At 38.3% G+C, this 25,087-nt stretch overlaps 1 protein-coding gene across 2 annotated transcripts in view; it reads left to right on the top strand.

Annotated features, from left to right (window-relative positions):
• The window catches only part of GRB14 (growth factor receptor bound protein 14), a 58,133-nt gene that overhangs the window by 18,344 nt on the left and 14,702 nt on the right, over positions 1-25,087 (top strand). For both annotated transcript variants that reach the window (XM_006766494.2, XM_015565749.1), the window contains 5 exons: positions 13,897-14,018; positions 16,622-16,696; positions 19,368-19,505; positions 23,378-23,488; positions 23,692-23,787. In XM_006766494.2, coding sequence (XP_006766557.1) covers positions 13,897-14,018; positions 16,622-16,696; positions 19,368-19,505; positions 23,378-23,488; positions 23,692-23,787 — 542 coding nt within the window. The remainder of the gene's footprint in view (positions 1-13,896; positions 14,019-16,621; positions 16,697-19,367; positions 19,506-23,377; positions 23,489-23,691; positions 23,788-25,087) is intronic.

Here is a 25,087-nt window from a genome sequence, read left to right as displayed (position 1 = left end):
CCCCCCCCCCCCCCCACTCCCCAGTCACAGCTGATGGTCCATGAGCTGCAGTGTGTCAGCTGATCTTGACAGCTGAGCGTGCACCTGCCAGGAACACCTGAATTCTGAAGGCATATACTATATTGGCCCACGCGATGTAGTCTCACCTTCCCCGGGCAGAAAAACCTCCACCTATACTTTCTTCATTGCCACTTGTGACTAATTTAATTCTATTCATGATAATTCATCTCCTAGAAATAAAGTGTTAACTCTCAATAGGTACCTGCCATCTTCCAAACCATTTCCTTACTTATGCTTGTCGGAACATAGCTCTTAATTAGAATAATACATAATTACAGTATTTTAGACTCTTAAATTTTTCCTTTGGTGAGACTTTAAACACACCTTTTTTTTTTTTGTATAGTCACTAAAATGTATCCTTAACAAATAGCTTGAAGTAATAAAAATCCTGTAAATCAGCAGTTTTCACTGAGTCCAATGCAAGTTATAGTAAGGAATAATGCACAAGTCTTTCAATGTAGAGGCTTAAAATGGAACGCTGAGAAGTAATTTGAGCTACATACTAAATTAGGCTTTTAGACATCAAATTGAAATAAATTTCTCCATTACTATATTTCCTGGAAACTACAGAAATAAAATCAACGGTGTGAGAATATTGTCTCATGGCTTCATCAACCATGCATTAGACCAAAGTTCATGAGGAAGAAATTTAATCCTAGAGCTTCTTTTGTTTTTTTACACAGATTATACTTTACAACAGTAAAAAACTTATAGACCTAATGCTACCCAAATACTAATGAGTAATTGATTTCCCAGCTTCCATTTCTTCATCTTACAATATAACAGCATAACCACTATTGGCCTTCTTCAGCATAAAATGTAAAACCAAGATGTTTATTTACACACATTTAATTTGCATGTGTGTGTCTGTAGATTATAAATACTCTTGCAATATCCCATCAATCCAATAGTGATATTAAGTAACTTTTTCTTCATTTGCATATTAAAGTGAATGAAAAGAACTGGAACAGGTTTTTCCCCCTTAAATGTGACATGAAGCGCAGATGCTCTTTGTCAATAGAATGTAGCACTGACACCATTACCTTTAATCTGCTGTGAGTGCTATTGATATATAGAACTAAAGCACAAACGATTTGCCAAAATTTTGATGACCAGCTTGTCAGCTCTGTATATTGCTGAGGAGACACCCTTGATCTCTTTGTGATTGACATAACAAATTTTCAATAAATAGAATTCCAAAAGAGAGGAGTGATACTGTTATTAAAAAAAATATTTCCAATACAAAAATAATTCAGCTTATTGTAAGTACCCGAGAGACAATGTCAAGAAAGAAGCAATATTATCCATAACTTTACAACATTGAGATGATGTTGACTAGTTTTAACATTATCACTAATTATACTGTATATTCACTTGAGTAGATTACTTCTTTTTGTGTATGGGTGTACTACAAAAACATTGAGTATTTTAACATTTTTTTTTTCACTTTATAGATTCTAAAAATACTAGGAACTCTCCCTGACTTTGCTTCCCCTGTTGCTTTCCTCAGAGAATTTATCAAAAATCTATTGACTGTTTTATACCACGCACATTCTGTGTGTGGATCCTGGGGACATCATATGAAAAAAAAATAGACAAAAAGCACTGCCCTTGTGAGTTTGCATTTGAGCAGAGAGAAAGATGACTGAAATGTGTGGTCCCTTAGGTGATGATGAGCGCTGGGGAGAAGAGGAAGGCAGAGAGGGACAGAGTGGGGAGAGCGGGGAAGGAGGAGATGCACTTTAAACAGAGGCACCAGGGAGGGCCTCTCTGACAGTGAGACATTTGAGTAGAGACCGAAAGCAGACAGCAGCTGGCCTTGCAGTTAAATGGAAGACGATATTTCTAGACAGAGGGAACAGCAAGTGGAAAGGCCTGGACGAGGCAATGCGCTCGTGTGCAGGAAGCAGCCAAGTGGTGGGTGTCTCTGGAGCGGAGTCAGTGAGATGGGAAGTAGTGGGAGGAGGAGTTCATGGAGCTGCCCTGGCGCATGTCAATTCATCAAGGTCTCACAGGGCTTGGAGGGGACTTGACTTGCACTGAGGGAGAGGAAAAGAATTGGAGAGCTGCGTCAGAGAGCAGTGTGACCTGATTTGGTTTTTACAGTATACTGCTAAGGAGGCCAGGGGACAAGTGCTGACCTTTGGGAGACTGAGCAACTTAGTTTTGCATTTACATCAAACTCCCTGTGGCGTCCTGGATTGGTCTTTGCCCATCTCTCCTTTCTGCTAGCTGTGCAGACTCCACTGTGCCATTTTCGCACGGTGATCGGCATACTTACGGGGTTTAGTGTTTGCAAGGTCCTGAAGCCTTATGGGCAAGAGCATTTTGACTTATGGGATAGGGGAGTGTTGAGGGTTTTCAGCACTTAAGTTCACTTTAATGTCAGAAATAAGCTTGGGAAAGTTTCAGAAACATTCTGTAAGTAAATGTTGCTTCTGATCCCTTAAAGCACACTTCAAATTACTGAAGTTAGAAAGACATTCAAAATATAGTACGGGTATATTTATGAATTCTAAAGTCTGTTTTCAGAGTCTTTACTGTGGCAAAGGAAACCTCAATCTTCTTAGTATTTTTGATGTGAATGTATATGTGCGATAGCTATTGTTAATGCGCATCTTCTACATGCAAGGTGCCGAATGAGAGATTTTACATTAATCTTGATAGATGCTGCTAATACTGCATCTCATAGCAACCCTCCAAGATATGTTTTTTAATATTCATTATACCCATTTTGCTTATAATAATACAACGACTGAGTGATGAAATACCTTGCCTAAAGTCAAAAATTATACAAATCTAAGTTCTGTCAGATTCTAAAGTGTATGTGTTTCCATGAAAGCACGTTGGTTTCTCCTCACCCCAAAAGATCAGGCAAATGTTCCTGGGACTCCATGGTTAGTTTGTCTCTGTCGCACTCTCCATCTGTGTCTGTCATGGGTGCTATAAATATAAGTAGAAAATTTGAAATTTTGAATCTTCCAGAACATTTTCAGATAAATTTTCCTTACAGAGGTAGTTTGATCCATTGGGATCAAATCTGAACCACCAATCAGAAAGAATGTATGCACCCCTATGTTCATAGCAGCACAATTTACAATAGCTAAGATCTGGAAACAGCCCAAGTGCCCAAGCTGTGGTACATTTATACCATGGAACTCTATGCAGTAGTAAAAAAGAAGAATCTCTTACCCTTTGAGACAGCATGAGGGACCTGGAGAGTATTATGCTAAGTGAGATAAGTCAGTCAGAGAAAGACAAGTATCATATGATCACACACATGTGGAATCTCAATAAGAAAACAAACTGATGAATAGAGTGGATCCAGAGATATGGTAGCATGGAACAGAGTGCAGGATCTCGAAGGGAAGGTGTGGGAGGGTAGGTGGGTGGGAGGTAATCAACCAAAAACCTTGTATGCATATATGCATAACCCATGGTCACAGACAATAGGATGCTGAAGGCCTGGGGCGGGGGTGGGCTGGAAGGAGTCAATGAGGGAAAAAAGGAGACGTATGAAATACTTTCAACAATAAATATTTATTTAAAAAAAGAGAAAGAAACCATTGGGATCAAAGTGATCCAACTTGGTTCACTTGACATCAGCCATTAATGTATTGACTGAGTCAGAGGATCACCTTGGAAATGACTTGTCCTTGAATTTATACACAACCCGAATGGTGATATGCTATTTGGAGCTTTGAATACCATATCAGTAGTTCATAGCCTCCGCCCATAATTATTAATAAATACTGCTGAGAATTTAAATAGGCAGGACTAAATCATCGAAGGCAGCTAAACACCCTGATTTTGTTATGAATTGCTGATGTGCCTGATTTTGGATCATGCTGGGATGAGTTTATAGTCGTCTACACATTTTTAGAGGCATTGCATTTAAAATATCAGCACATCAACAAATACTTCCCCTTCTCATGCTTTGTAACTGGTGTGTTTGCCTTCACAGCCACTGGATGTCACTATAGTCCCCCAGAGGGAGTCCCCAGCTTTTACAATCATTGTTAAGAGGATGGTGGGGAGGAAAACTCCAGTTTTCAGTCCTCAGGAACTTAACGGGGTCCGTGTTTGTCTTGCTCCCGTTCTGATTCCTAATTGAAGCCTGGTATGAAGCAGTGGCAATTAACACAATACCTCAAGCGCATACCTCTAGACTCCTCGGGAAGAGGAATTAATTGTATTTTCGTGTCCTTGCTAGGGACAGCTGAGCTTTCCATGATGAATTTCATTGTGGAGTGGCTTTAATAAGCAAAATGAATGACTGGAGGCTTTTAATGATACCATTTTTATGTGTGCAGCTAGACCCACGTGGTCTCTTTAAGACAGAAGCGCTGCGCAGTGGCAGCGGGGAACCCTGCACAGCCACCGGCTTTGAAGCTGCTCCTTCACTTCTTTCTTTCTTACAAAAGCAGCTCGAGAGTTTTGTTCCGTTGTGTGGAGCTGCTGTGCAGTTGTTCTTTCCGTGCTGTTTGGAATCTACCAGCCATCAGGCTGTGACTACCCTCATCACCAGCAGAAGTACCTGTGAGGCCTTCAGGACACATGGCCCCATGCCTCCCTCTCTGCTGAGACTTCTGGAGCCCTGCCCTGAGCTCTGGGAGATAGGGTGTCCTGATAGCGCACTAAGGTTAGAGATGGAAAATATGACACTAGCAAAGAGTGCTCATCGCTAAATCTGCCTCCTGGTCCAGATGGGTTTTTTTTTCTCACTCTCATAGCCTGAGTTCAGATCTCATTGTCTGCCTCCTGGGATCCTGTTTTACAGACCGCCCTCTTGCCACTGCTTATTCCGCTTACCCACCTGCATGCAGGCCCGGTTCTCCTTGCATTAGGTTCAAGGTCCTTTGCAGGGCTTCTGTGCCCTGCCTGCTCCTCCTGTCCCCAGCCTTCGGTCTCACCCTCCTTTTCTCCCGTTTCTATAGTTGCTGCATATGCTATGGTTACTGCTCCTTGATTTGCTTGCTCATGCTGTTGAGATTCTCAGAAAGTCTTTGTCGCCCATCTTTACCTGGCTAATGGCTGTTTATCTTCCTAGGCTTACTTGGAATTTTATATAAAAATATCAATAAAGTATAACCCTTGGCCTTTTCCTAAAAATACGTAAGAAGACAAGGTAAGAAGAAAACCCTCAGCTGTCCAAGCTTACTGACAGCTAACCTAGCGCTACCATCCAGGGCAGTGGTTCTCAGCCTTCTGGCCCTTTAAATACAGCTCCTCATGTTGTGACCCAACCATAAAATTATTTTCGTTGCTACTTCATAACTGCAATGTTGCTACTGTTATGAATCATCATGTAAATATCTGATATGCAGGATGGTCTTAGGCGACCCCTGTGAAGGGTCGTTTGACCGCCAAAGGGGTCGCGACCCACAGGTTGAGAACCTCTGATCTAGGGAGAGGAGAGAGAGAGAAAAGCAGTGGGAGGCATTCCACGCTCAGATTTCTGAAGTGGAGTGGCCCTTTCCTATGACAGTGGGTAGGAAGACACATCTGCTTCTTCCATGTGCCCAGGCCCTGGGCACAGGCTTTTGCTGCTCAGAAGCTGTTCCTTGAGGCAATTAGGATACTTGTTGGCACTGACCCTTCTCATACAGCCCTTAGGGAATTGCAAATCCCTCATATAACAGAGTGGTGCGGAAAGCAGTAGGCGCGGCAATGATGAGTGGCCTCCTGGGAGCGGTACTTCCACGGTACATGCTATCGATGGGCGTGGGGAACAAGAAATACATATCATTAGGCTGCTCAAGCAGGATTATCTATTCATTTATTTTTAATGATTCTTTATTGTTGAAAGTATTCAACAATGCCGAAACCGGTTTGGCTCAGTGGATAGAGCGTCGGCCTGCGGACTGAAAGGTCCCAGGTTCGATTCCGGTCAAGGGCATGTACCTGGGTTGCGGGCACATCCCCAGTGGGAGATGTACAGGAGGCAGCTGATTGATGTTTCTCTCTCATATGCATATATGCATATAAGGTCTTTGGTTGATTTCCACCCACACACACTCCCCCACCTTCCCTCTGAGATTCCGCAATTAGAAAAATAAAATCTAGTGCTATAATAATAGGGGAATGTCATTAACTTCGTATACCCATTGGCTGTAAATTATGCAGCTTCTGCTTATCTTTTTGGAGTTCTTCTGTTGATGACTGATATGGGCTCATGTAAAATTATAGTGATGATGATTGAAAAAAAATACATATTTGTACCAAATGTAGGAATTGTGTGTGTATATATACATATATATGTATATATATCTTTATATACATATATGTTTACATGTATACAGTGTTTTCCAAATTTTGTGCAAAACATATACACAGCTATATATATATGTGTATATATTTACCAGAGAAAAAGCAAGATAGGAATATACTGAAATGTTAACTGCTTATTCCTGATTGACAGGTTTACAGATGGATTATGATTATCAGCTGTCTATGTTTTTCAAATTTTCTGTAATGGAAATGTATTGTTGTAGTAATCAGGGAAAGGGGGATAAACACAATTTTAAAAACTATTGAAGAGATTTTTAAAGACAGACATCTTCCGGAAGTCCAAGTTGGGGCAAGTACCCACCTTCTGTGCTGCTATAACACTTTTGCAACTATCTTCACAGTGCTCATATTATTGCAACGAGACAGTAATTCCGTGAGAGCTGGAACTCTGTGTATACATACATGTTTGTAACCCAGGATTTAGGACAACTAAACGGCGTTTGGACTAAGCTGTACTAAACTGGAAGGTATTTATATCAAACAGTTCAAAGGATGGATTATAACGTATACAGAAGGCAGAGACCTGGAAAAGAAACCAACATGCCATGCCCATATGGAAATGTACTGTGAGTTTTTAAAGCATGCATTAGGTGACTTGGAATTCATAGGAGCTGTTTCTTAACTCTTCAGTTATTAGCAGGCAGCTTGAGATAACGTATATGCGAACCCTGTGGGAAGAGAAGGCTTTCTATGAATACAAGTTGTGATCGTTGGGTCTGAGTTAATATGAGGACTATTTCGATTTGCTGAGGAATTAGCCACAGGCCTTTATACCCATCAAGCTGAAGTATCAAGGTTGTTCTCTCCTTGGACTTGGGGAGCGGAATTTGGCGTGGCGATTTTCCAGGGGATCTTGTTGGTATTAAGCAGCTTTCTTAGGTTAAGGAACCTTTTAGAAACCGAGCCCTGTTTTATTCTTTGCTTCTCCAGTTTTTGTTTTGCTTGGTCAGAGGCTCTTCATTTTTATCTGAAAATAAGATTGACAAAATGTGTGTAGTTTCTACCTCGCACAGAGAGAAGTACAAGGACCATTTGTCTCCTGGAGTTTCCTGTAACAAAGGCATACAGAGAATTGTTTTCTGGGTGAATTAGAGGTAAAAGCCACTCTTGTTTCTTCTCTTATCAAGTGAGGAGAAGAGTAGGGACTCAGGTTTCTATTTGAGCCCCACGCTGTACTTTCAGTGGATTCAGCGAAGAAATCCCGGCAGAAGGTCACAGGTGAGCACTTTCCATACTGGGAGGATTGAGGTTTTTTAAAGGACTTTCAAGTTAAATAAACTGTTTCAGAAGGAACTTCTTTCGTTTCTTTTTTTTTATAAAGAAAACCTTTCTGAAAATTAAATAGAAAACAGTTATATGTAGTTATCATCATTTGTTAGTTTCATTTTGCTACCATAATACTACACTGATCTATTAGAAACAAAAATTACATTTAAAGCACTATGAAGTTTTTGTTTTTGTTGTAAAGAATATTTTTTTTTTACTCTTTTGGAGAATTTCTTTCCTTTTCTTCCTCCTTTTTGGCTGTGGCTGTGTTGAAGTGATTTAAGAGGGCCTCTCTCCGCTTTTCTTTTACCAACATAGGAGTGGTATTTGATCCTTGTAATTCACTTTCCAATGGCTGAGAAATACTTCTCTTAAATTAAAAATGTTAGAAAATATAGCTATATCTTTAACGTTTCAATAATTTATTTTAAAGTAGTATTTTAGATGGATTTATGAAGCTTTAAAAATAAGATATTTAAAATAATCATGGTGAATTTATGTGAAAGTTGCCTGGAGTCACTTTTCAAATAGTTACTCAAAAAGTACCTGAGTTCATTGTGGGTGATAGTTTCTAATGTCATTGTTTTGAAATGTTGCAACAAGGAGCCCCGTTTAAATAATTATTTGTTTTATTTAGCTGTTTTAAAATATATTATAAATTACTAGGATTTCTTGGTTAAAATGTGCTTGGTTTTTGAATGGGGCTAAAGAAGACTAAAGAGAAAGTGTATTGTAAGCCATCTAGACTGGTATTTTGTTTTGTTTTGTTTTGTTTTCCTTCTTTTTCTTACGTCTTGGTGATGTCTTATGCCTAGGCTCAGGGGAAACAAAGCTGGTCTTCTGTAAATCTTTGCCTCCCCTTTAAGCATATTTCTCTTCCTCTCAAAGTAATCCATTTAGGCATCCTGTATCTTCATGGTGAACTTTTCCCCTATTAAGGTCTGTATTTAGTTGGATATTTGCCTCTAAAAAAAAAGCCCCACTAATTTTCTGTAAAATGTGATTACCTGATCATCAATTATGCCTCTTGGGGTTATTTGAATTATTGTAGCATTAATTATTTAACATAATGAGACTTGGTTGGGGGGATGGAATATGCTAGTGTATCCAAATTGGGATGGAGATACATAAACTTAAAAAGATTGCTTTAATATAATATAATTTTTTAAAAGCCAGATTCTGTAATAAGGAAGTTTTAACTCCATTACCAGATGCATATATGAGGTAAGAAGAACCTGTAGCTGAATTTGGTTCTCTGGACTTTATTTGCTTTTTTATATGTTATCTGAATTGTCAATGAAATAGTATCAAAAGCCCAACCAATGTTGCTCAGTGATTGGGTGTAAACCTATAAACCAGGAAGTCACCATTCAATTCCCGATCAGGGCACGTGCCCTGGTTTTGGGCGCAGTTCCCAGTGTTGGGTGCTTGCCTCTAAGCTGATCAATGATTCTCTCTCATCACTGATGTCTTTCTCTTTCTCTCTCTCTCTCTCTCTCTCTCTCTCTCTCCCCCCCCCTTCTCTCTGAAATAAATAAAAATATATTTTTTAAAAATGGTATCAAGAAGTTTATTTAAGGGATTGGAAAGTATGTCTTTTGCTTTCTTACATACTGTAGTATTTGCTAGCTTTATTTGAAGAAATTTTTCTTCTGAAGATTACCAGCAGGTTTTCCTGATGCTAGTACTTGCATTATTTAAACACGTGGTATTATACTTCTTTGAATTTTTCTATAGATATCATATCCCTTATTTTTCCTGTCTAGATTGATATGCTGGGCTTTATTTGCATGTGGTCAGCAAAGCCCTGGCTAGACTGCCGCTTCTTTGGTGATCCCATGTATTTTCCTCATTCTTCTTTTGTTACGTGTTTGCTGTAGCTCTTAAAAAGCACTTGGATTTCCTACTCTTGTTGTTTTCTTTTCTTTTTTTGATGTTTCCCAGATTAAAATGATTTGTGTTACTTTTATGTACAGCTAAGATTGATATAATTGGAAATATTGCCCATTATTTTCTTTCCTCTTCCATTCAAAATGTGGTTGTTTATTTTCACTTAATTAGTAAATATGTATTGAATACATTTCTTTGGGGGGGGGCACATTTCAAAATAAAATAATTGGAGGTAATTGAAACACGAGAACCACAGGAACATGAAAGTGATTTGAGATGAAAAAAATAGAAGGAATGAACAGGATATAAACAGACTCAGCGGAGGTGATTGAGGTTTCCCTTAGGTGGCAGCTCGATGATGGCAGAGATAACTCTGTGCAAAGAGTGTTGACTCGGGGCCAGGCATGGGATGCCATTCAAATCCTGAGATTCGCTATTCTGAACTTCAGTTTCCTTTCCTATAAAATTGAGATATAACTTGCTCCTTAGATTATTGTACGAGTGTCCTAAGGCTTCTGTAACAAATTACCAAAAACCTAGTGACATAACGCAACAAAAATGTAATCTTTAGGAATTCTGGAAGTGAAGCCTAAAATTAATTTCACTGGCCTGAAACGAAGGTGTTGGCAGGGCCATCCTCTCTCTGGGGGCGTTAGGGGGATCCATTCCTGTCTCTTTCAGCTGTTGGTGACTGTCATCATTCCTTGGCTTGTGGCCACATCGCCGGAGTCTCTACCTCTGTGGTCACGTGCCCTTTCCTCTTTCCTGTCAAATCTCTTCCTGTCTCTCTCTACTAAGGAAATTTGTGTTAGGATTTAGGGCCATCCTGGATCATCTAGGATATTGTCCTCATCTCAATATCTTTAAGATAATGACATTTATAAAGGCTTTGCTATACAAGATAACATTTACAGGTTCCAGATATTCAGACCTATTTTGGGGCAGTATTCAGCCTACTGCAGATATTATAAGAATTAAATACAATAATGAAAAAGGCCTCAGAATGAGATTTGTAGATATATAACTTCCTTTATTTCCCTAATTGAATACATTTTTGACCTTCTGTCTCCTGTCTTCTTAAGGGCAGACAGTTTAATCTTTATTTGTTTGCTTTATGGATTGTTCTCAGTCTTATTGGGGTAAATAATAAATTCAGGTTCTAGAAAGGAGTTACATACAAGTTTAAAATATTCTCAATTGAAGAATTAGACCTACCTTTACTCCTCCAACACTCTGGTTGGGCATTTAAGTCCCAGGAGGGGTATTTGTTTAACTCTAGCCCAGATCTTGCCCAACTCTTCATGTTCTGAAAACTCTTGTTCCTCTCAAACTTATTGACTATGCCATAAAGCCCCTTAAGTTCATGGTTTTCTCTTGTCCCGTCCATGCTCCTTCTGGGGCACTTGCTTCCACTGCAATGCTCTTTCCCCATATTGGGGTTCTATGGACTCATCTGTCTCAAAATTAGACTCTGCTGTTGCTTCTTTACTGTGCTAGATGCCGGGCTTCTACTTGAGGCTAGAGGTCTCATGGGCTACAGTGTGGGTTGGACCACACAAAAATGTATCTGGTGTACATCACCATCAACCCCTCACCCTGGGGTTCTGGTTCTGGGAGGGGATAGGATACAGCGTCATTTGGGACCTACACCATCTGCCTACTCTCTAGCCCTCTCTCAGTCTCCACTCCACCCTTTCCTCCACTAACCCCTTAACCCCAGCTCCTTCCCCAGAGGACAGAGGGTGGATTCCTTTAAGAGGCAATGGAGGATTGGGTAAGCATGATTCTCCCCAAGCAGTTATCTCTCAAAGATTGATAAAGTCTACTTTGAAGTACAAAAGAAAAGAAAATGCATCTTTTTATCATTTCCCTCTCTGAATAGTGTATCCTGTAAGGGGAACACATGTGCTTTACTTAGTGTTAGAAGCAATGGGTATAAAGAAACAAACAGGCAACCATCTTGCTTAAAACCTTGACATTTTCTCCCACTGTAATTGGGAAGAATATAGATCTAGTGCTTAGCACATAATATGTTTAATAATGTGGACATACATGTCATAAGCTTGAAAATATCAGCTGGGTTTGTGTGAGCAGACACATGTAAGGATAGAAAGATTGTTAGGGTTGCAAATTCCTACTCAATAGCTCAATGACTCTTGGATCCTCCCTTTCCCCGCCCCAGCCTACTTCTCTTACAGTCTTTCAAACTCAGTGATGGCAACACAATTCTTCTGAGAACTTAGGCAAAGACCCTTGGTGTCTTCCTTAACTATCCTCTCCCTTTCATTCCATGTCAAACTTGTCAGCAAATCCCGTTAGCTATACAATACATCCAGATTATGCCCACTTTTTACATGTAGACTGCTACTCTAATCCAAGCCACATCATCCATCACCTTGTTAATTATAATATTCTACTTCCACTCTTAAGCCTCTTAAGATCAGTTCTGCACTCAGCAACCAATGTAATCCAATGAAAACACATCAGTTCATGATATTCTCTGTTTGACATGACCTCTTCTCTAACTCAGAGGAAAAACCAGATCCTCACTATGAACTGCAGCATTTGTCCCAATCCCCTCAGTGCATTACTTCTCTAACCTCTTCTGGTACTCTCCTTTTGCTCCCTCAGCTTCAACCACACGAATTTGGGGCACCGGGCCTCTAGTTGTTTAATATTTTTAGGAACTGCCTTACTGACTTTGATTTTAGACAAACTGTGTCTGAGGAGGTAAGAAGTCTAGCAGTTAGGAATGAAGTGGGACTGAAAGAAACTGTTGCTGGAGATTTCACTTCAAGGAACTTGACAGATGTGATGGCTAAAAAAGGGGAGCATGAATTAGTTTAGAGAAAGGGAAAGAAGAGAATTGAGCCAAGGACTGCATCTTAGGATGGAGAAGGAGCTACAGGAGCTAGTCAGTGAGACAGAAAAAGAGCAGTCAGAGTCAGGAATGGAACTGAGAGTGTTGATACACACTTAGCTCAAACTCATCCATATTCATTGAGCACTCTTGCAGGAACTTCCTTTCAGAAGAATAAGCTTCTATTTAAGTATGACATTACTTTCAAGGGTTTGGGTGTTAGAGGTCACAGATCACTACTGAGTGTTGAATTTCCGAGACACGGATACTTTCAAAAAGGTCCTAGAAAAAGCAGATTCCTTATTTGGCTGTTCTCTATTTCCTGTTTTGCATCAGTTCATGGTCACAGTTTCTTTACCATTTTATTGCAGTATGATATGCCTTAAGAAATGTGAACAAACCGTATGTGGACAACTTGATGAATCCTCAGATATTGCATATACCTGAGTATTCACACTCAGATTGACAGAATAGTTCCCATGCTCAGTGGTTCCCACCAGGCACCCACTTACCCACCCACTACCCGCATTACCTTGATTTCTGACACCGTAGATTTATTTTACCTGTGTCGAACTTTATGTAAGTGAAATCATGTAGTAAATACTCTTTGTGTCTGACTTCTTTTATTTAATATTATGTTTGTAAAATTTATCCATATAGCTGCTTATCACTGTAGTATATATTCCACTGGGTGCTTTATACAACTTATTTATTCATTCGCATGTTGATAAGCATTTGGGTAGTTTCCATTTTGGGGCTATTATGAATAGTGCTGCTAAGAATGTCACAGTTTCTTATTGAATAGGTATTTTGCACCTTATGTTCATTGCTTTAAAGTTGTCATTGCTTATTTCATTTAAGTGACTTTCCTCCTAAGTGCCTTCCCATCCTACCTAGTTATCTTCATTGTTAATACAATATGTATTTCCCTGAACATTACTTTGAAAGTATAAAGTGCCACAATAAATTAGGTTTCTTAAAAATGTTATATACTTGAATTAATATTTTCCTTTTGAAGCATTTATTTTAATTTTTCTTAACTATCCAGATTATGTGTCGTAAATGTGTATTGAATCTGTCAAAATTTTTCTTCTCTTCATGGGCTGCATTGTTCATCCTGGAGGCAAATATTTTAATTTTGGCAGCATGATGAGCTGGAGAAAAAGAATAACTACCATATTCTTAATGCTGATTTGTTATCAAACTTATATTATCATTTAAATAGCAATAAAAGAAGGTTCACAATTAGCAAAAAATGCATTGTGATATTTTATGTCATTTTTTTCTCTTCAGGTTCCAGTCTGCTTTGGTATAAAAATCAGTTATCACTAATTCAAAACTGAAGAAAGTTTTATCAATCTACCTATTTCAGAATCGAGTTGAAATTTTGTATCTTAAATAAACATACATACATAATATATTTTATATCTTTGTGTGGATCTATACATCCATATGTATATTTGTCTACCTAGCTATATTTTTATCCATCCATCTATCCATTGACATACTAACTGAAACATTCTTTACAGAAAGAATAATAGAAGATCATGAACTGGTGGTTGAAGTGCTGTCTGACTGGGGAATGGAAGAAGAAAATAAGCTATACTTTAGAAAAAATTATGCCAAATATGAGTTCTTTAAAAATCCGATGGTAAGTTAAATCCCCATTAATATTTGTGGAAAATAAATAAATTAGTTGAATTTTATTTTAGTTTATGTGAAGAAAAGTGTCACCATAAATAAAATATAATTCCCTAATTGGTAATGTGTAGGTAAGAATTGTGGTCCTTTATAATTTCAGTCATATTTCTTTTTCTTTTTAATTTATTTTATTTATTTATTTTTAAAATATATTTTATTGATTTTTTATAGAGAGGAAGGGAGAAGGATAGTGAGCTAGAAACATTGATGAGAGAGAAACATCAAACAGCTGCCTCCTGCACACTCCCCGCTGGGTATGTGCCTGCAACCAAGGTACATGCCCTTGATCAGAATTGAACCTGGGACCTTTGAGTCTGCAGGGCAATGCTCTACCCACTAAGCAAACCCAGTTAGGGCAGTCATATTTCTTCTTACTCTAACATTGATTAGTCAACATCATCATAGAAATTCATATACATGGTTTTCAAGAACTCTTTGTTTCTTTTTCTTGCTTTTAAAGAAAACCAAATTCTATACATTTGATTTAGGGAATGAATTATTAGATATCCTGCTTGATGAAGCAGGTTTCAAAATATTATAGTTTAATAGTTTTCAGAGAATTTGGGAAATTTAAAATATATATAATTTCTAAAGTAAAAATGAACTGATGATTGTTGGGGGTGTTGTAACTTAAACCAGAAACTTAAGATGGAAATGAATCTGACCTTGGCAGGATAAGATAGTTCAGTTGGTTAGAGCATCATCCCAATATGCCAAGGTTGTGGGCTCAGTCCCTGGTCAGGGCACATACAAGAATCAACCGATGAATGCATAAATAAATGCAACAAATCTCTCTCTCTCTCTCGCTCTCTCTCTCTCTCTCTCTCCTTCTCCCCTCTGTAAAATCAATTTAAAAATATTGACATGAATCTTGATATTACAAATTATTTTGTTTTTAGTGCAGTAATCACTGAGCAAAGTAGAAATTAGATAAAGATCAGTGTATTATTTAGTAAATACTGTTTTCATTATAGTTCTCTTTAAATGATAATAAATGTATGTCACATTCTAATGAAGATTAGGGATCTGGAGAAGTCAGAATAGCCTCTGGGATTATTATTTAAATTGTGGTGTTTTTTTTTTTTTTGTGCAGCTGTAGCACTTTTATACTAGGTTTTGAATAATTGGATTGAAATAATCCTTTAAGGAGAATATATGATACTAAACATAAATAGAATATTTCCAAACCCTGAAAGACTTCTGTTTTATTTGAACCTATTAATGAAAACATAATGATCTTTGACCAAGAAAATAAGAGTTCTAATAAAAATGAAATAGAATTAGAATTTGAAGGGAAACCGTTTTCTTGTTATGAATCTTTATAAAAAGCAAGAATTTAAAAGTCATAAGTATAAACATATGGTTTAGTGTTTATTCTGAGTTTTATCTATTTTTTAAAAATGTAAACAGGCTATACATTCATTTTGTAGACCTGTAACAGTGGTTCTCACCTGGGGTGGGGATTTGACAATGTCTGGTGATGTTTGTGGTTGTCACAAAGTGTGTGGGGAGGGCTGCAAGTGAGCAGGGGCCAGGAATGCTGCTAAACATCCCACAATGCACAGGACAGGTCCCTCTCCCCTCACCACTCAGTATTATTAGACCAAATGTTAATAGAACTACTGTTGAAAAACCCACTCTAGAAGAAGTCATCTATATATATAAAAGGCTAATATGCGAAGTGTCCCCTTGGGTGTTCAACCGGGAGGCCGGGAGTTCCATAGCTCCCTATGATGTGCGCTGACCACCAGGGGGTGGCATGGAATGAAAGAAGGCCCTGGCCGGCAGCTGGCAGCTGGGTAAGGAAGGCCCTGGCTGACAGCCAGAAGGAAGACCCCACTGGCAGCCGGAGGCCCCAGTCGGCCCTGATTGCTGGCCAGGCCTAGGGACCCTACCTGTGCATGAATTTCGTGCACCAGGCCTCTAGTGTAGAATATATTTCCCCAAACTTGTCTGATTATAAAAAATTATCCGGAGGAGGGGGAGAGTGCTTATTAAAAACACAAGATCCAGGACTACCCGGAACTATGGAATCAGGCGCTTCAGGAATGAGGCCTGAGAATTCCTATATCAAACAACTAATCTGGATAAATTTTATGATTAAACAAGTTTGGAAAAACAGTTAGTGGAAAGAACTGGATTCTTGCTCTTTGGCTCTTCTACACTGTGGGCTGTGACCTTGACTATGCTTCTCACTTCTATGAACTTTGACTTTCTAAAATGGAGATGATAGTCCTTTAGCACCTGCTAGAGTGGTTGCAGGATTCAGGGAAGAGATGCAGGAGCAGGCACTGTCTCGAGGGCAGTGTTTTTTGTAAAGTGAGGTATGGAAATCTCTTCATGGGCATCATCTGAAGGTGTTTGCTACTCTGGGTCCTACTCTGACCATTTCATTGAAATACCTGAAGGCAGAGTCCAGGGACTGGCATTTTTAAAAGCACTTCATATTTCAACACACTGATTTAAAAAACTTTTGCCTGAGATTTCAATGGTCATAACTGAATCTGTTTTATCACAGGTTTTGGGATAATGTAACCTGTATCTTTTTGTCAGTATTTTTTTCCAGAGCATATGGTGTCTTTCTCAACGGAAACCAATGGTGAGATATCCCCCGCACTGATTTTGCAGGTAAAATACATTTTCATTAAAATATTTAAGTAATAATAAAGAGAAACTTTAAGGTCCATATTTATAAATGTCCAGAATCTGCAATGTTATGCCTTGAATGATTAATTTTTGCTGGAGGTACAACTGAAAAGAGAAAAATCTGGATAAAGAATTTCTTAAATCAATAAGACTCCCTATTATTCTCCCCAGTTTGGGCCAATTATCAAAGAATTTTAAACATTTAACAAGTATGTATCGTGAAAGGAAACTTGCAGTTTTGCTCTGTGATGTGTTTAAAGGTTATGTTAGTCTTTTGAAAAATTAAAATTTCCAGTAAAATGTAGTCATTTTAATAATAGGTATTTAGTATTAAGTTTTATAACAAATGCCCTCAATCCTATTTGTAATAAAATATTTAGCTATTAAATAGGAGGAAAAAACTATCTAGAATATATCTATTTTATACACTAACATTTGTAATATCTATGACAGAAATACTTGAAATATCTTAGCTGAATTAAAAGTACTGGTTATTTAATTAAAAATCTCCTTCGTTTTGCACTTTTGGGGCTGATTTCTGCTACACTGGCTATAACTGTAGGTGATCATTTCCCAAGTCATTTTCATTATAGTAAAATAATGATTTTAGTTATTTTATTTTATTGTTGATAGAGTAGTAGAATTTACACTAGCAGCTCCAGAGATATTACTAGGTTGAGGGTGAGCAATTTCTTCATAATGGGTGCTGTCTGATCTAAGCCCTGGGAACCCCCCAATCCACTCAATATTTTCTGAACATAAATGAAGAAAACTTTTAATATTTTCAATATAGATTCTACTTTAAATATATTGATAATGAAATATATTGGATAGGGCAGATTCATTTTCTGTGAACTTCTTATGAGGTTATATTTCATTTTGCACTTCAAAATATTTTAAAAATATGATTAGTCTCGAGAAATATTTCTTAAAGCTACTTATATGCTACTGGGTTTTCACAGATGCCCCATCAGAATATTCCGGTAAATGGTAGCAGCAGTACCCAGCACCTCAACTCTCAGCCTTCGCAGTGCCTCACCAGTGGGATAGACAGGGTGGTGGGCTAGAGTTTTTCTTCTACCACCTTTGAAAAATTCTCCTATAATGTAGTTATATTACTTTAATGTTAAATGATGAAAACAAGAAAAACCAAAGCCTTGGAATCAGATGGTTTTGCATGAGGTGCTGACCTCTTCTGTCCACCGAGGCTATGTTTCCAGTTTTCAAAATGTTTTTTCTTTTCTAGTGTGACCTCTATGGCCCCCCTTTAAAAATTTAATTGGTTTGCTTTAATAACTTGGAAAGCACTCAAACTAAAAATTGTACTTGCCTGTTTTGCATGTCAATTAATTAATATCTGTGGCTCATTAAATTAAAAAAAATTTAGTAATTTACTTAAAGAACATAAAATACCTACTAGCAGTCTTTCCCTGAGTAGCCTTTTAAAATGTTCCATTGTTTTAGCTAATAATTTCTCTTACTTTCAAGTTTTACCTTTTTGCATTTATTTATTAATAGGCATTTTTATTTTCTCCTTCTAATTAGATGCTCATGCATTTCCACTGTTTTATTAATGATACTTAGCACAGCCACTCAAAGCTATTTCTTTTCATTGTCTTTTTCCTGACCACCACATGTGCCAGTTAATTACTACTGTGTAACAAACTATTCCAAACCTTAGTGTCTTAAGTACCCATTCACATTTTGCCAACGATTTTGTGGCTCAGAAATTCACAAGGGTTTAGCTAGGTGGGTCATTTCTGACACATTGATTCATGGAGGGGTTGAAGATTCCCTTGTAGGGTGGCTTTTCACTACGTGTGCCTGGTCCTCCTTGGCCACTCTGTCTCTCCCCACATGGGTTTCATCCTCCAGGATTTCTCAGGGTAGTCACATTTCTTATGTGACCGTTAGCCTCAGGAGTTAAGTAGTGGAAGCCATCAGGCTAGTTAAGGACTATAGTTACTAGTAGAATGGGCTGACTGTCACTTTTGCCAATTCTGTTGGTCAAAGCAGTCACCAACAAGCCTTGCTGAAATTCCAGGGGCATGAAGAGACAGATTCCACCTCTTTGTGATTCAGTGGCTAGATCACTTTGCATAGGAGCACGTGGAATGGAAGATGTGGTTGTAGTTCTCTTTGGAAAACATAACCTGGCATACCTACTCACAACTGAGAACCTTGGAGACAAAGAGATAGAGTTTGCTTTACCCTCATCAAGGAGGTGAACTTGGCTTAACTTTCTCAATAATTGAATAACTGAAGTCAGGATTATGGTCCTACACCATAATAAAGTTGAAATTGTTAAGTTCTCAGGAAAAATCATAGAAAAGGGTGAAAAGTGTCAGGACTTAATTCCATAGATGAAGTGTAATTTTTCATAGGGACATTCAGATAACATATAATTTTAATGTTTAGCTAAGTATTGATAACTTAGAATGTAAACATATTTTGTAAACCTCTTTTCACTTGGAGCTTGAAAGACTGATTTATTTCCTGTTGTGTATGTATTGTCATTTCTATAATGGCATATAGGTGGTATTGATATTGTTAGATTTTACAAGTTCATATTTGAAATCTGAACATGATTAATATAAGGCTACAATATCATTGATTTAAAAACAGTATGGAAGTGTCTAATTTCTTTTTTCAGATGTTTCTGAGTTCAAGCACATATCCTGAAATCCATGGCTTCTTACATGCAAAAGAACAGGGAAAGAAGTCTTGGAAAAAGATTTACTTCCTTCTAAGAAGATCTGGTTTATATTTTTCTACTAAAGGGACATCAAAGGTATTTGGAAATATAAACGATATGTTACAAATCATAGATGTTGTAAGTTAAAATGAGTTTTACTTTGTTTTCTTTATTATTTTATTACTTGATCTCAAGAGTTGGTAATGTTTTTGGATACCAAACATTTGTTATAATCTGTTTGAAAACTAACTATGCAGCTTTATTTACCACTAGATACATCCTTTGATGGAATCTAGATGATCTTATTTCAGTACCACATCCGCTCATCTCTTTCCCATTATGAATTCACCTCCTTTCTCCTTACCCTGCAGTGCAGATTTTGAGGCCCAATATAGTTCACACCTTTTCTTTTTACGCCAGGTCATACTGCTAATCTTGCCCACTTCTGAACTTTGGTATTGATGCCATTAGTAACATTCAGCTGAGTTCGTAATTGCTCTTTAATGCCTTTGGGTCTGTTAGTTTTCTCTCCTGGAGGAAATTATGTTATGATCAGGGATAGATGTATTTGTTTGTGTGCTTGAGTATATATACCTATGTCTACAGTTGCATAGACACACATGTGCAGATGTCCATACCTACATACATAAGCACTCACACATGTAATTCATACAATGCTTGGCACTGTGTAGTCTGTGTTTCTATGTAGTATTGTTGATGTAGACTGTGCCATATGGTGTGTGTTTTATAAGTGTTGACATTCCATGCCATGCAGTGATATCTTTCAAGTAAAACTACTTTGGGGAGTTTTCATGAGAGGTTATTTTAATTGTATTTTGTCAGTGATGACATTATTGATTCTTTATGGGTAATCAGTCCTTTTTCTCTGGCTGTTTTCCAATATTATTATAACCATTGATGTTCAGTAATTTGTCTGCCATATTTCTAGGTGCATTCAAATATATTCTAATAAAACTTGCCTGATTCTCAACATATGCATTCAATCTTCAAATTTCTGTTATTCTTTTATGCTGGGAATGTTCATCCATTTATTTCCCATTGTCATTATTTGATCCTTTACATTTTTAGGAGGGTTAGCTGTCTTGACTAATGGATCCAGGTGCCCCTTTGCTTGTGACTGCCTAACTTCAGCCTTTTCCTCTGTCTTCCTGGGACCTTCTTCCCCTTCTCTGTGTGTCTCTTATAAGGATACTTGTCATTGGATTTACGTCCCAAACAAATAATATGAAATAGTTACAGTTTCTTGGGGGTTAAGACATGGACATATTTTTTGGGGTGCTATTATTCAACTCAGTATAGGAAACCAGTGAAAATTTTTTAGCAAGAGAGTAAAATGATTAAGTTGTAAGAATAGTATGACCATAGTGAGTTTTAAAAAATCAAGTAGAGAAAGAGAGTGAGGAGGAGGGAGCAGGGGAGGGAGGGATGGAGAGAGGAGAGAGAGAGAGAGAGAGAGAGAGAGAGAGAAAGAAGAGGAAGAAAGAGGGAGATGAGCATTACAGATCCTAAATGGATGATAATTTTGGTATTTTAGGGTGGAGGTGATGGGATGTAACCTGGATTCATAATTTTATCCTGGCAGTGGTCTTCCCCCTGCCTTGGCAAAATCCTAAGCATCAAATCCCTATCAATAGTCTAGAGCAGGGGTGGGCAAACTTTTTGACTCGAGGGCCACAATGGGTTCTTAAACTGGACCGGAGGGCCGGAACAAAAGCATGGATGGAGTGTTTGTGTGAACTAATAAAATTCAAAGTAAACATCATTACATAAAAGGGTACGGTCTTTTTTTTTTAGTTTTATTCATTTCAAACGGGCCGGATCCGGCCCGCGGGCCGTAGTTTGCCCACTGCTGCTCTAGACCATAGCTTTTTCAATATAGTGTTTGACTTTGCTGTGCATCAGTACATAAGGTTCTTTTTAGTCTGTGCCCAATGAGCTCATATTCCATAGTCTGTACATGAAAATGATTTTGAGTTCCACTCAAAAAATAAATTTGAGGTATTATGGAACCTCAAGAATTATGACTGATGCAAATTATGGAGATTATCTAATGTCTAATACTAACATTTTTACCTGGCAAGGAGACCATATCCTGTCCTTTTTCTGTGAAAAGGGTCTCAATTTATTTTCCTTTCTAAAGACATAGGCTGTGTGGGAATTAGATAACCACTGCTGTAAGCCTTGGAATATGACTGTGACTTATATTTATAGGGAGGCAACTAATTACTCTCCTCTCCAAACCCTCTGATGTATACATGCACAAGCTTAGCTTCTGCTAACCATGCCAACTCGGCCTTGTAGTCTTGCTAGTATGATGTCCTAAGCCTTGATATGCTTTAGTGATGGGAAAAATCAATCAGAAGAGGAAAGTCATCATGGCTGTATGGACTTCCAGTGTTTCTCGAGCTGTCTTTTCTCACATTCGAATGACTTGACTGTACAGTATATCAGTGAACAGGGATGGTCTTATTTCATTTTCATAGAAATCAGACACTTATTACTAACAAATCAGTTTCGCTATAGGAAGTAAGCTTTAAAGGCCATACCAATAAGAGGATCTTTCTCCTTTCTCCTCCCCTGTTTCATGGGCCCTGGGCTGGGTCTATTTTAGCAATTTTCTTTTCTGTGTTATTTTCCCATGGAGTTGGAACTATAGTCACTCATTAGATATAAATGCCTCAGAATAGTGACATGCAGAGAACCACTTATGTGCATAGCAATTCTCACTGTGCCAATCATCGGGGACAGCATAGCCTGCTGGTAAATGACTGAAATTTCTGTGGATTAGGATTTGAATGGGTTGCTAAAATTGCTGAATTTTCTGTTTCTGTCTTTTTTTAAAAATTTTTCTTTCTTTTTAGAGCATTGCTTCTCAGATCTCAGTGCATAAGAATTGCCTGGGAGCTGGGTAAAATGCAGGTTTTGGGTCTGGGGTGGACCCTGAGATTTTGCATTTCTAATAAACTCCCAGCTAATGCTGGTGTGGTCCAGGACCACACGACCAGTAGCAGGCTTGTAAAGAACAAATGTATTTCCGTCAGTTTTGATTATATACTCAACCCCAGAATTAAACACTTCTCTAAGTTATTAACCTATCGCAGAATAATATGACCCAGTGATTTCCCATGACCAGTTCTAAATCCCATGGATTTTCCAGAGAAGAGATAGCTGTTCAGGATTCCACTTTGCCTTGAAAATCAGACACAACCCATTGCCAGGTAATTTCCCTGAACTTGTCGGTACTGGCTTCCTTCTGTTAACGAAGGGAGATAGTCATGCCTCCTGCCGTTGCTTGCCGTGGTGTGTCAGGCAGTACACAGGCGTGAGGAATGGTTATTTCTGAACGAAGCAGCAATCATTGTCTGAGGCTCCTTTTTCTTCTCTAACTGCTGCAGAAGCTTAAACCAACCTTCTTCCCTTCAGTGAACTACAGTGATTGAAACCCAGAAAGGAAAACATTTTCAAAAACCATTCTTTCTGGCTTCTGTCTTTTGGAATCCTTTAAATGGTAGTTAAAGGGAATAATTTTAGAATAGTATTTTTTTGTATATTGGAAGTTAAATCATAAAAAGTTGCTACTCCTCAAATTAAATAATATTGTGTCAAGCCCCTGGTTATATAAGGATAGAGTGTCTTAGTTTTTCTTCCCTTCTGTTTCTGTGACATTATTTGGAGTTCCATGGCTCACTATGATGTACACCGACCACCAGGGGGCGGCACAGACCATGGCGGGTGACCAGCGATGGTGGCGGAGCACTGAGGGAGCAAGAGGAGGAGGAGGCGGGGAGGCAGGAGAATCTGATGGGCCCCGATCACCGGCCAGGCTTAGGGACTATACCTGTGCATGAATTTCGTGCATTGGGCCTCTAGTGTACTATAATAGAGATGCACAAAATATAGTGTAAAATACATGCCTATGTCAACACTCACACACTTTCTCCTTTTAGGAACCACGGCATTTGCAGTTTTTCAGCGAATTCGGCAATAGTGATATTTATGTGTCCCTGGCAGGCAAAAAGAAGCATGGAGCACCAGCTAACTATGCATTCTGCTTTAAGGTACAGGCTTAGTGTTTTGCTAGGTGATTAAAGCGAGCCTCAGCCTTTTAGGTAAGCTTGAGTTTCTTTTCAATTTCTTTAAAAAAAAAAAGAGAGAGACAGCTTTCTCTTACATATATGGGAGAATTTTAGTGGCTTTTATTTCAACAGGTGTTACCTTCAAGATATGCATTAACGATAAACAATGTGCTGTGGCCTTCTAGCCTAACAAAGCGCGAGGGCCCCGAGACCTGAAAATGCTTTGTGCGGAAGAAGAGCAGAGTAGGATGTGCTGGGTGACGGCGATTCGATTGCTCAAGGTAATCTCACCGTCGTTGGGCGTTTCTATTAAATGCTGGGAGTACCATCAGGGCTTGAAAATAGCTGTAGTTCAAAATGCAGAGATTCACTATGAGTCTATGTTGGGTATGTGAGGAAGAAGAAAAATCACCCCCCTCCAATGTGTGTATTTTATTTTTGTCTAAAAGATAAACATTTGCAGAGTAGGGGTAGAGTAACCTAATATTTATCTTTTATGTGTGAAGTAAGTATTCCATGTTTAGAAATGTTCTGCTTTTAATTTTGTCTAAGAATATTACACAAAGAGCCAGGAACAGATGGGAACTTCTGTACATGACTTAGTGTATATTTTAAAAACATGGCCATCCATCCAATATGAAGAGCTTTTTAAAATGGGCCCACCTAGATAGGTTCAGTGTAGTGGTTTCGTGTTTCATTTCATTGTTGTGTAAATCGATTTCTATTTTAAGTACAACTCAAATTATTATGTAAAGATTGCTATAGATATATTATTAAAACATCTACCTTTGTGTTAAGTAGAAATTACAACTTCATAAGCATAATTTGTGGGTAAGCATTTTGAAAGGAGTGAGAATGTTCTAAAGGTAGGTAGAGAAGAGAGACATAGAAGTGATGTCTTCCAAAATGTATAGAAAACATTTATTTTTCAAATCTATATGCTTGTATGTTTAACACAACTTTACCACAGAAGTCATGGCTTCAAACAATACAAATTTATTGTCTTGCACCACTGTCATTCAGAAGTCTTAATTGGCCTAAAAACAAAGTGTCAGCAGGGCTGCATTCTCTGTGGGAGGACATCTATTTCCTTGTCCTTTCCAGCTTTTAGAGATATGCCTCCCCAGCTCAGGGCCCCTTCCTCTCCTGAAATCCAGCAACCTGCACGGAGTTCTATTCACACAGCATACCAATGGTTCTCTCTCTTCCGGTTCCCCCTGCTACTAGATTTCCTCCCACAGAGAATGCAGCCCTGCTGACACTTTGTTTTTAGGCCAATTAAGACTTCTGAATGACAGTGGTGCAAGACAATAAATTTGATTCAGATGTGGGCAGATTCAGATGTGAGCATCTATGGGGCCATTATTCTGCTACCACATTGGTGTCCCCTATTTGCTTCAATTATGGTAAAGCTTTTCCAGGTGAGGCTGGACAGAAAGGCAAGCATCAGCGAGGTCCTATTTTTAAAACAAATTATATATATATACATATATATACACACACATACATATATATATATCTACATATATATATATAAATTTCAGGGAGGAAGGGGGATGGAGGGAGGGAGAGTGAGAGAGA

The sequence above is a fragment of the Myotis davidii genome, unplaced genomic scaffold (genome assembly GCF_000327345.1).
Source record: "Myotis davidii unplaced genomic scaffold, ASM32734v1 scaffold59, whole genome shotgun sequence".
Taxonomy (NCBI): domain Eukaryota; kingdom Metazoa; phylum Chordata; class Mammalia; order Chiroptera; family Vespertilionidae; genus Myotis; species Myotis davidii.
The sequence above is the reverse complement of the archived record's forward strand: the minus strand, read 5'-3'. Positions and strand labels throughout refer to the sequence as shown.